Source organism: Arvicanthis niloticus, chromosome 21 (genome assembly GCF_011762505.2).
Source record: "Arvicanthis niloticus isolate mArvNil1 chromosome 21, mArvNil1.pat.X, whole genome shotgun sequence".
Taxonomy (NCBI): Eukaryota; Metazoa; Chordata; class Mammalia; order Rodentia; family Muridae; genus Arvicanthis; species Arvicanthis niloticus.
Genome location: NC_047678.1, coordinates 38440110 through 38452802, shown reverse-complemented (window position 1 = coordinate 38452802; position 12693 = coordinate 38440110). Strand labels below are relative to the sequence as shown.

Below are 12693 nucleotides of genomic sequence, written 5' to 3'. Positions count from 1 at the left end.
TTGCCAAATGCCACAATGGGAGTTAGAGACATAGACATGAATCTCACAGCTCTGACGCTGAGCAAAAGAAGCCAATCCCAAAGGCTTTCCTGTATGATTGCACTAGGATCCAGGACAGCCAAACTAACTAATACAGAAGTTAGTAGTAACACAGTCACTTCTATGTGGGATTTTACTAGAAAGTTAAATCATAGAATCATCTAGACCATTAATACACAATGGTATATCCACAAATAACAACTCAGTCACCTGTACAAAGATTTGTTTTTATTATGTGTGTGTGCATGTATGTATGTATGTATGTATATATATATATATATATGAATATATATATATATATATATATATATATATATATATATGATACATAAATAAAAAATTGCTGAGGAGGAATGAGTTGAGCTCTGTCCAGGTAGCCCTGTGTAGCTGCAAGATCTCTCTTATTAGCTACATGCCCTTTCTGTGGTAAGTTTCAAATTTTTAGGCTAAACAGAGATCCTTACCCAGAAAAATGAACAGATAAATTACTACATGTAAGTTAAAGTAACAGAAATTGCTGATTAATGTGGAAACCTGTTTCATAAGCGTCGTAATACACATTTTAAGATCATTTAATTTGAATTACTATTCTACACAAGCTGCAGCTGTGCCTCTTAGACATCACAGTCAAACAAAAAGCTCAGACCCAGATATGGGATATATCCCTTCAAGTTGCTGCTGGGGTGGGGGGTGGGGGCGGGGTGGATCACGAGACTGCCCAGTCAACACAGGCTGCCAACATGATTCTTAGTTACCCACCAGAACATGCGGGTAAAACCTATCGCTGAAGATACCACAGACTTTGCCCACAACACTTGGAGAAATCAAGCTGGCACTGACCTGGAAACCTCTTTGATGGCCAGCTTTCAGAGCTACGGGTGCTAAGCTGCCTGCTGGAGGGGAAAACTGAGCTCCCAGTTCTGAGCCTGTGAACTACATTAACGACTCACCCAGCAAGATATGCTCACTAGCTAGAGCATTCTCTCTCTCTCTCTCTCTCTCTCTCTCTCTCTCTCTCTCTCCCACCCCCTCTCTCTCATACATACACACACACACACACACACACACACACACACACACTGAAAAGGATATGAAATAATCTTCAGAAAAAAAATCTTCAGAAAAAATAATCTTTTTTAGCCTAAGGTTCTGGACTGCTTTTGACAACACGTTCATACACCCTTGAGCCTAATGCTTAAGTTGTAAGCCTTAAGCCTCTGGGTTCTTCTGGTTTAACCTTATAACTACTCAAGCTGTGCAAGTTCTTCCGTGGGTTTAGAGGCCCCTCCTGCTCCATTTCTGCCAGTCAGCCCTTTTATTCCCACACCTGTGCAGGTGCTCCCGTAACTCCATTCATTGGCCCCTGTCTTAGTTAGGGTTTCCATAGTTGCGATAAAACACCATACTCGGAAGCAACTCGGGAAAGAAAGGGGTTATTTTACCTCACAACTCTTAGGCCATACTCCATCACTGAGAGAGGTCGAGGCAGGATCTCAAGGCAGGAACCCATTTGGAGGCAGAAACTGGTCCAGAAACCCTGGAAGAACACTGCTCACTGGTTTGATTCTGTATGGCTTGCTCAGTCTGCTTTCTTACACCACCAACGACATTGCCCCCAGGGGCCTGGGCTCTCTCGTATCAATTGTTATTTGTTGCTTTTGCTTTTTTTTCCGAGACAGAGTTTCTTTGTGTAGCTCTGGCTGTCCTGGAACTTACTCTGTAGACCAGGCTAGCCTCGAACTCAGAAATCCGCCTGCCTCTGCCTCCCAAGTGCTGGGATTAAAGGTGTGCGCCACCACTGCCCTGCTTGCTCCAGGTTTTGTACTGGGATGACTTAACCTTCTCTGATACCCGGGCCACTATCTTTTAAGCCAAGCACAATTTTAAATGATCTTTCATGGCTCCTCCAAACACCCTGGCACTCCATCTCTCCTGAGAGGTTACTGTGGGGCTGTTAGGTACCAGACACGTTTTAGCCTTAAGGATCATGTTTGTAGATGCTGCAGAAATGCAGTTTCAAATGTCTAGGATGGTGTGTTTTCCTTACTCTGAACTGCTGTACTGTCCAAGAAATTATCTATCATAATGCATTGACTTGGAAATTCTCTTGAATTGAGTTGCCAACTTATTTCTGCTGGGAAGAAGCAAAAGAAACTTATTCTTCTAAGTGCTACCCTTTTGTTTTTGGACTCCATGTAGTCATAGGGAGAAACTAAATTCAAGGTCCTAACGTCTAGGGGATCTGAGGACTTCCTTATAGCTGAACTGCTGCTGTTGAAAAAGGTTGTCTGAGTCCAGTCATCTCAAGAACAACTTCTCCATCTTGCTGGCAGGGTCAAACAAGTTGACATGCAGCTGACCTGTTCCTTTGTCCCCTTATCACTTTGAGTTCAGGACTAATGTCCTAGACCTAATGTCTAGGGGAATGAATTAAGGACCTTGAAGCCAGGTGCCCTGAATATGGCCCAGTCTCCAATGGGTATCCCCTTATTTAAGCCATAATGTCAATATACAACTGGATTACATTGCAACCCTCCCTCACTTTGTGTTTCCATCCTATAAAAGTGTCGTACAACCTCCCTTTGGGGCTGTCAGATTCCGAACTGGCCGCCTCCCTGAGCACTCAGAAAATAAGTCTTTTGTTTTTAAGCTTCGGTCTCTAAAGTGAGTTTTCTCAGCTTCCACCCGAACTCGACAATTTCCTAAGTCTTAATTAACTCTCTTAAGAATGATGCGTATTGGGCTGGAGAGATGGCTCAGTGGTTAAGAGCACTGGCTGCTCTTCCAGAGGTCCTGAGTTCAATTCCCAGCAACCACATGGTGGCTCACAACCTTCTGTAATGAGATCTGATGCCCTCTTCTGGTGTGTCTGAAGACAGCTATAGTGTACTTACATACATCAAATAAATAAATCTTTAAAAAAAAGAAAAAGAAAAAAAAAGAAGTTCAAGGCTATCTTCTACTATACAAGTTTAGGGTTAGCCTGGACGACATGCATGAAGCCCTGTCTTGAATGAAATGAAATAAAAAAATGAGTAGGTAGCAGCCAATTAAACAAAACCACTCAAAGAAAACATTTAAAAAAAATGATGCGTATTGTGTTTAAGAGTTGATTCGTACTGTAATGACTTGTAAAGACTGTTTTACCCCAAAGCATTCCATTTACTATGAGAATGGCATATGGGAAAGACATTTAAGTACCAGGCATCAAGGTATATAGCTCTGCTCTTCATGGTATGGAAAGCCTAGTAGTCCATTTTAGGGAACACTGGAAGATCAAAAATTTCCAAAATATTATTGTCTAGGATAAGGCAAAAGCAAACAGCAAATGTTTAGTCTGAAAGGTGGATTGTTTTAAGTAGAAAATACTGAACAATAATGTTTCACGTGATTGTCATGGTAGAAACCATGTAAGAGGTCCCTCAAGGGCTCCGAGATGTGTTCTGTTTTGAGTGTGTTCCTAAGAATAACCTTGGAAATTGAAGTCCATATTTTCATGTCACAGGCCACTAGGTGTGGCTACAGGATTAAAAGAGCATACACAGTTCTAACTGAAGCAGAACAAACTTACTCCCTTTATCAAGATAGGTTTTGCATATTTGGTTTCATTATTTATATGATGGATGCCTGACTTTTCTGTTTTTGTGCCTCTGTTACACATCCAGTGGTTAGCTTGACCTACGTGAGCCTCTGCCTAATCCGACCATAGCAGCAACAACAAAACATTGTTTTGGTCTTTTAAAATCATTTACCTCCAGCAAAATAAAAAAAGGACACCCATAGTAGTTTCCCTGTGTGTTTCTCAGCACATTTATAAAATATACAAGTAAAGGAACCGACTTCCTGCTCGGCTGAGTGAAGGTTTAATTCTTCACCTTGGCACCTCAGCGTACAGCTGTAATGAGAGTGTTATGTCCAAACAGGCCCTTAAATGGGAGTCCTGCTGAGCAGAAACACACTTTCCCAGGCCTGTTCAACTGTGGTATCTTTTCTGCCAACTGACCAGGCGGACGCAACAGCAGGGAAGGAGGGACTGCAGGTAGGTGGGGAGGGGGTCATTTTGAAAGCCTTAAATCCCTTGCAGGGAAGAGGCAGCTGCTCCATGTTTCTCCAAACATCTGTCCCTGGCCTTACTCACCCTTTGGAGACTCGAGCTCATTAAATGGCGATCTGATAAAGGCTCAGAATTCAAAGTCGGTCAGTGAGCGGAAACAGGCCTAAGTGTCACCCAGAAAGTTACCTTCGGGCCACTCTTCCTTTCCCGTATGTCTGCAACGAATTACAGCTTTCACGGAGAGTCAAGATCCGTAACATCACCCAGACTGGACTGCACGTCCAGAGGATGTTTGCAAAACAGAAGTCTTCTGTGCAGGACTCCTGCAGGTGGCTTTTCTCCCAGTAACAGCCCGTTGAGAATAAGGGCTTTATTTTCATTACTTGTCCTCTGGCACTCAAGACTGAGGCTAAAACCCGACAGGGACAGAGGGACGAACGACTGAATGACCGAGACATTCAGTACCATTGAGATAAGAGGCCGAAATCTCAAATCCCACGTGCTAACTTCGAAAAACCAGGCAGCGTACACATGAGGCGGTCTCTTGGGGGCGCATGCGTGGCCACGCCTCCCGAGGGGGGGCCAGCTTCTGAAAACCCCGCCTACTCTACAGCAGAATTCCCGGAGAGGGTAGTCAGGCGCAGGCGTAGAACAAACCGGAAGTAGAAACGGGGAAGGGGCGTGGCCTTTCTCATTGCCGAGGTCGCGCTCCCTCTCCCCTCCTGCGGGAAGCTGCGGGCGGGCGAGTGGCTGCGCGCGCAGCCCAGCTCAGGCTCCTCCCCCTCCCGGCACCAGAGCCCAAAAGTGGTTTGCAGCTTCTCCGCCTTCAGAGATGGCGCTGGACCCCGCAGGTACTGGGGTCGGCGTGGTTGTGAGGGCCTGGGCGCGGGTCTCCGCCCGGCGCCAGGGGTCAGGTTCCTCGAAAATGCGCGGCTTCCTCGGTTAGCGCCTCACTCAGCCTGGCGTCTGGGTTTCCACTCTCCGCGACTGGCCGTCCATCTGCTGTTTGCTGGGGCTCTAGTTGCTCAGTGAGGGGCGTTGGGTTCCTTATGTCAACTTCCATCATCTCTTCACTGGCTAGTTTTGTTTTTTTGTTTTTTTTTCTTTCCTCCGTTGGGGCACAGGCTCCTTTTAAACAGTATTGGGTGTAGACACAGTTGTCCCAGAAAACTGTAAACTTTCATACTGGTGCAGTTTGACATTTTGTTTCCGGTAATTTTATGCCCTCGACTCCCAAATTCATCCTTGTAGCCCAATGTAACAAAGGCTAGCGGCATTTTCTTGGAAAAGCTCTTCAAAACCCCTTCCGTGGTGTTTTAACTTGCATGGTTCCACTTAGGTTTGCAGTCAAGTTCAGTTCCTCAGGAAGTTTTACAGAAACGCACTCGCAGTACTTGAGTTAAGTAACGGCGAAGAGGCAGAGATGGAAAAGTAATGGGTCTAGACTTTATGGATAGGAAAACTCAAGGTATTGGTAGGTTAGAGACTTTGAAACCTTTGAAGGTTCTGAAGGGAAAGGTCACATGTGGCTCTCAAATAGGATGGAAACTAGGAATAGCATTCAAACAACTTGTGACTTTATTATCAAGCTAAGTGTATTCAGTTGTCCCAGAATAGTATTTGCATGGTTGGTTCTTTTATCTCCATTTTTACAGAGTGGGAAGCAGGCTCAGAAAGGTTAAGCCACTGTTTATAGTCACTCCCTCCCTGTTTACTAGCTGGCTCCTCCACATCCGTCAGATTTGAATTCAAATGTCAGTTCATCATAGAACTTGGCACTTGGTTTAAAGCAAACCTCTGTCTACTGCCGCACCTTGCTTGCTTCCCACTTAACGTAATAGCCCTGAGTCTATTGTGTGTAGTCTGACTGCAGATAGTGGTAGACTATCAGGGACTTCTGTAATTTGAAGCATACAGCAGTTGTGGAACACGGCAAAATATTTGGACTGAACTCTGAAGCAGCAGTAGACTCAGGCTTTGGAGCAGCAGTGCTGAGCAGTGATTATATGGTAAAACATACCCAGTCCTTTTTGGTTTGAGGGTGACTACTTTGATTGGAAGGTAGGAGGCAGTAATGAGGAATGGGTAAGGGAAGTTCAGGTAAAGTGCATATAATTTTGGTATTTCATGACCTTGAAAAGAATCTCATACAGATAGAGATGGGGACACTCAGGTTAAAGCAGTGGTTCTCAACCTTCCTGATGCTGAGACACTTTAACAGTTCCTCACATTATGGTGACCACCAACCATAGAATTATTTTCATTGCTACTTCATAACTGTAATTTTGCTACTGTTAGGACTCATACATTTTTTTTGGAGATAGAAGTTTGCCTAAGGGATGGTGACCCACAGGTTGGGAACCACTGGGTTAAAGGCCTGCATGGATCTTTATTTAGACAGATGAGAAAATGTAAGAAACAAACACTCCATACTTGCTCTCACCGGTTTCTAGTTACTCCTAACCCCTTGGGAATGTGTGTAGGGTGCTTAAGGCTACATAGCTATTGTCTGATAGGACCAAGTTTTGTTAGAAACCACATGGTTTCCTTCTCAACCTAGGCTGTCAACCATGCCTTTATTTTAGTGCTTTTTGGTAAAATAAACTTGTTGGGGACCCAGTATTCACGGTATATTGTTCTGTAACCTAGGAAACAGTAACATATAGGACAGACAAGGACCCCACTCAAAATAGTCACTCCCTGTTTGTTCACAGATACAGTATGAAGAAAGACTATGAGGAGAGAGGTACTTTTGCCAAGTTAAGAGCTTTTATGAAGAAGTGCCATTTGCTTTAAAATGTCAAGGATGAGAAGACGCTACCATGAAAAGAGCTGGGGGCTGGGAGCATGGTGGGCATTCAGAGTGGCAGATGCTTGAGGGGCAGAGAACATAGGAAAGCCATAAGGGAAAAGGTTGGGAAAGTGGGTTGAGGTGAGCACCTAGCTGGTTTAGGGCCTTGAATTCTATAATAAATCATTTTAATTTTTTTCTTTTGGTTTTTCTCAAAGCCTGGACCCAATAGTGAGATGTAGGCTGCATCAGAATTCTTTTGTGTCTTTTCGTTTAAACTTTCCCATTTATAGAGTTGGTAACACACTTCTTGAAGATTTAGCAGCCACAATTATGCTTATTATTTTCTACTGTAATAGGTGGAAGAGACTAGAGAAAAGACAAGATACCAAGTGAAGTGGTAGTGCGAGGGATTGAATTCATACTGATGCCTGCCTGAATTGCACCCTGAGATCCTCTGACACTGAAGTCCTTGTTAGGCGGTTTGGACATGTTGCTCTGCATGATCCTGGCTCTGCTGACTCATCCATCACTATATATATATATATATATATATATATATATATATATATATATATATATATTTGTCTAGTCCCTGTTCTGATAGGAGATTCTTACAGCCTTCAGTCATAACTGGGACCTTTGATCGCAATAATATTGCGAGAGTTTGAAGTACAGCTCATTCTCCTATACTAGGACTTAAGTATATCTTATTTCAAGTTATGGTTCTTTGCAAACTCATAATACTTTTTATAAACATTGCATATTTTAGAAAAATCTAGTCAAATTTAGTGATTAAAACTTTCAGAGATTTTTTTTAAAACACAAACCCACTATCACCTATAAAAAACAAATGTTAAAATTCATGCTTGTTAATATAATTAATTTTCAAAAACATAAAATTATGACTCATGCAAAAAAATGGATATGTGTTAAAGATTTTCTTCAGCTCATTAATTAGTGAGGGAACCAGTAAGATATAAATACTAGTCCAAAAAAATACTTGAGAAACAAGGTTTGTAGACAGTTTTATAGGTTACAGTCATAGATAAGAACTTTTAATTTACATCAGGTCCTCTTTGGTGCTGTCGATTTAAAATTTTATTTTGATTTCTATCTGATAGCAGTCTTAGAAGTTAGCTCCTCCCCTAACAAAGTATAAAATATCCAATAACTGAAAGTATCAAGAAACCTCCTACTTACACCTTTGCCTATTCTGGTATTTCATGAAACATTTCTGAATTTATATTTCCAGATGACAGCGTCAGGGAGTCATGCATTTGGTGTACTACCTAGGAGCGCTCCTGCCTACCTCCTCTTTCTCTTGCCTCCTTTTTAGGATGGCCAAGGCTTCTCTTCCCTTGTCAGTTACCGCAGGTTTCTCCTTTCCTTTTACTTTTGCAAGATGTCTCTGTCTGTGTGTCTGTCTGTCTGTGTGTCTGTCTGTGTCCTTCTGGGGCTGTGGTTCCATTGCTGTTCTATTCTAGGAGTCTGGTTAAGTGGAGAAAGCTGGGCCTTGCTAAGGCTGGAGGCAGAAAGTGAGATGAGGAAGCTGATGGCCTTGAGGTGCATTGTGGGAAAAGGCTGAAGTGACAGGTCCTGGGGGGTCAAATTTACTCTGGATCTTTTTCTACATGAAGTGCTACCTAGTAGAGTCTGTACTTAGAACTAGCACTTACATTTACTGGAAACTTACTTTCTGGTAAGTTAGATGTCTAAACATATATGAAGAATTTTTCTCCCCCTCAAGCATTATGTGCTTAGTATGTGAGGTGATATGCATTGAGTTAACTATGTAGCTTACATATGTGCTCCTCCTGATGCTTGCACCTCTCCAGGCTGGGAGACATGTGCCAACACACATGCTTATGTGGAACTGGGATTACAAACCCCAATTCTTTATGTCTCCAAACTCATCCTGGCCTTTTTTTTTTTTTTTTTTTTTTTTTTTTTTTTTTTTTGAGACAGGTTTTATTGTTGTGCCCAGGCTAGCCTTGAACTTACTGTGTAACCCACACTGGTTTCAGATTTGTGTGGTTCTCCTTCCTCCGCCTCTCTCCTTCCTCCACCTCTAAGATGTTGGATTACAAGTGTGCATCATTATTTTCTAGTGCCTCTTTGGACATGAATGACCATGGTGTCCCAGAGTGAGAAGAGTAACTAGTCAGCTTGTGCATGTCTGTATATCTAGTCTAGAAGTATATTTGCCTTAGAAAATGCATTGCTTTGGTCCCAGTGGATTAACCTAATAGTGTTCGAATGGGTTGCTTTGAAAACTTTACAGAGGTTGGAATAAACAGAATGCACAGAAAGAAGACTTGAGATAGAAGCCTGAACCACGAGGGCTTCCCTTGTGAATACGGTAAATACGGAAGTGTCCGTAAACCCTCAAGAACTTTGAATTCTATCCCGAGAGAAGGAGGACCACAAGGTTTTAGTTATGTGGTAACAATTAGAATTTCGCTTGTTTTCTGCCTTTCTAAGTTTTGATTAGATCAAATTTATCCATACTTAGCTAATATGGAGTAAGTGATGTGTCTTTCTTAGGTATTATATCTAGAGTCACATGGCGTGATTGTCTTTCATGGTGGTAGTAATTTTGGTTACCTACCATAAGTAAGCTTTCCCTTTCTTTGCTGTTTTTCTCCCTCTTGCAGTTAATAGGTTGATCACTACGCTGTGTAAATGTCTGCTCCTTAAAAATCCTTCGATTTAGCGTCAGTTGGTTCTTACATGATTCATCATTTCCCATGATGGTTATGAAACCATCTTCTGCTGTCAGCGGCTCATCTACATTTACTAGGTGCGTGTTGACATTTTGTAAGAGCTATCCCTGAGTCTCCCATGCATTTATTTAGGAATGCATTAGGATGACACTGGTAAGGACTCCCAGGGCCCGTTTTCAGTGGTTTACAGCTTACCTGTATATGGAATTGTGTTTGTGTTCAAACTTGACTATTGCAAGTCTTTTTACACCAGCTTCTGTATCCTTGTGATATGATCCTGTTTTTTGAACATTTTTTTTTATATTTTCTTCACACAAGATATCTAAGGTTTATCTGATTCATAGAACTTGTTATTTCTTTGAGCAGCCTTGTTTTTCTTTTTGAATTTAGGGATAATAGAAGGGAAGTCACAAGGTATCGGTTCCACTTGGATGTTTTACATGCAGTGCTTTATGTAACTCTTTGCTTTTCCTCCCAACCATTAAATTCCCAGAAATAACAACTCTGAGAGTAACTATTTATAGATAAATGCTGAGGCCATAAACTTCGGCTTGTTCTCTGACTAGTTCATAACTCAGTTATCCCCTTTATCTAACCTGAGTTCAGCTCCATGGCTGGTTTCCTTTCTTCATCTTCTTTCGTCCATCTCCTCAGTGTTTTGGGGTGAATCTCTTGAATTTCTGACTATTTCTCAGAATTCTCTCTCTATTCCTCTAGATGTCCCACCTCCCCTTTTCTGCCTCATCTCATTGGCCATAAGCTTTTTTATTGACAGGTGATGCTTGTAAGAGGTTCTTTATAGCTTTATTGATGTGGTTCTCTTAGAAAGGGAAGTATAAGAGAAACAGGGAAGGGATGGAGGAAATGGAAGAATGTGGTTTCTGGAAAGGTTAGCCTCAGTCTGATTATTTCCTGTGCACCCAAAATGGATAGTTTGTCCTGGTGTGGTGAGCAAGGAGGCTGGACTTAGGAACCATTTTTCAGTTGCCTGTGACCACAGGAGTTGGAAGGAAGGCAGCAGCAAGGAGACTGTAGAGGTTGCTGCTCACGGACAGCTCTGGGAAGGTTATAGGGGTGAATGCACTAACATTTTCTGCGGTGGGAGACATACCAGCTCCATCCCAAAACAAATTTATCTGAAACTCTCAGTGTTCAGAGATGCAGGGGTATTTACATAAATACACTGTATTTTGTAATATATTTCAGGATTATACTAAAAAACTCTCGAGTAACATTGGCCTAAGACGTACCTGGAATTGGCCATGTAAATAGATGTATCTTTTTCTTTCTTTTCATTCTTCATTGTTCATTTCTTTAAAAGTTTCATAAGAAGCTTCCCTGGTTGTCGTCCCTCTTCAGTCTTTAAAATAAATTAATCGAATTCACCCTCCAAGAGTCATATAAAAATGCTGTAGACTTCTGTGTATGGTGTTTCTCTCATTCTCAGTCCAGCTTTTTTTCCCTTGAGATATAAGTTGGGAAGATGTAGGACTGAATCCTGGTTTCAGGCATCATCAGCTTCAGGTAGCATCCATCATAGAAGGTTTCAGGATGAGAGGGAGGAGACAAAGATAGACTAGATGTTTACTAAGGTGTTGTCAAGCCTTGATCAAGTGTTTTTGATTCTGAATATTCCTCATGCATGGATTGCATGGGGTTCCTGACTCAGCCCAGAAAGTTCAGAACAAAACCCTTGTTATTTTTAATTAAACTAAATTAGTATCATTATTTAATGGTGTATATGTGGAAATATATGTTTATAGATGTCAAAAGATGAGAGATACTAGGCAGGCCTTAATATAAGTGAACCTAATAAAATTGTACTCAGATAAGAATATTAATACACAAATTAAATTTCTAGCCCAGACGGCTGTATTAGATCATTACATTAAAAGAATAAGATTGCTGGGAAAGTTTGAAAGAACTGGTATTGTGGGTTTTTTTTTTTTTTTTTTTCTTATAATAATGAATTGTTCCTGGGAGTTTTTACAGATCAAACTAAGCATGGTTAATTGAGAGCATAGACTTTCAAATGTTTGTGGTGCAGAATAAGGAAGTTTATCTGTCTTATTCATTCCGTATATAGCCTTTAATGTGGTAAGAGGCACCCAGTACTTATTAACAGTAAATATTCATAACTATTGAATTTTGAGGCTTTCTTGTACAGTATTTGTTAAGTGGTTTTATTGCATGTCTGCTGTATGCTGTGCTGTGAGTTAGAGACTAGTTAAAAAAACAACTAGAGTCTCTAGACTCAGTAAGCATAGCTCACTGGTAATCAGCTGCACGTTAGGATGATTTGGGGAGCATTTAATACCTCTCCACTTCCGGAGTAACTGTCTGGATGGAGCCCAAGGATCAGAAACAACCTGCTTTCTATGGTGGTTTTTAGGTACAGCCAGGGTAAGACTCTAGATTACCAGAGTCTTCCTTAATTGCCTCACTGTACCATAGCAAATACCATAGCCTAGGTGACTCCCAGACTAGGTAGGTAGCTTGAACAATAGACATGATATATCTTCTTACCTTCCTGGAGGCTGGGCAATCCAAGATGCCAGGTGATCTTGATATTGGTAAGAATCTTCTGCCTTGCTGATAGATGCTTTATAGATTTTCATATGGTAGAAGGGAAGGGCTCTGTATTTTTTATAAAGCCAGCCCTACCTAATCATTTAACTTCATCACTGTAAAGCTATCTCACACTCCCTCCCTCCATCCGCAAACATACTGTGTAAACATTTTATTTGAAAGTTGGATACTATAACTCAGAATGTTACAATGAAGATTCAAACTTAAGTTGAAATTGGCATGTTGACGGGACTTGGAAATTCCCAGCAGGTTGTTGAGAATGTGAGCAGAGGGCAAGGAGATGAGGGCGAGGGCTGGAGCCTGGTCACTAGCACTGGCACTTTAAAGACAGGGTGATCCTTGGCAGCACACACGCCAGCTGGAAGTACACAGAGATTGGCATGGCCTGTGTGCAAGGAATAACTCAACAATTTGTGAAGATTTCCATATTAAAGAAGGAAAGAAAAAATGGATACCTTAAGATTACCTTGAAAGGAACCAGAGCAGTTAATCAC

At 41.7% G+C, this 12693-nt stretch overlaps 1 protein-coding gene across 1 annotated transcript in view; it reads left to right on the top strand.

The window, feature by feature from the left end:
• The first annotated feature begins 4781 nt into the window (after nucleotides 1-4781).
• The window catches only part of Cmc1 (C-X9-C motif containing 1), a 66542-nt gene continuing 58630 nt past the window's right edge, over nucleotides 4782-12693 (top strand). The window contains exon 1 of the mRNA XM_034484157.2: nucleotides 4782-4944. Within this exon, the coding sequence (XP_034340048.1) occupies nucleotides 4926-4944 (19 nt within the window). The 5' untranslated portion in view covers nucleotides 4782-4925. The remainder of the gene's footprint in view (nucleotides 4945-12693) is intronic.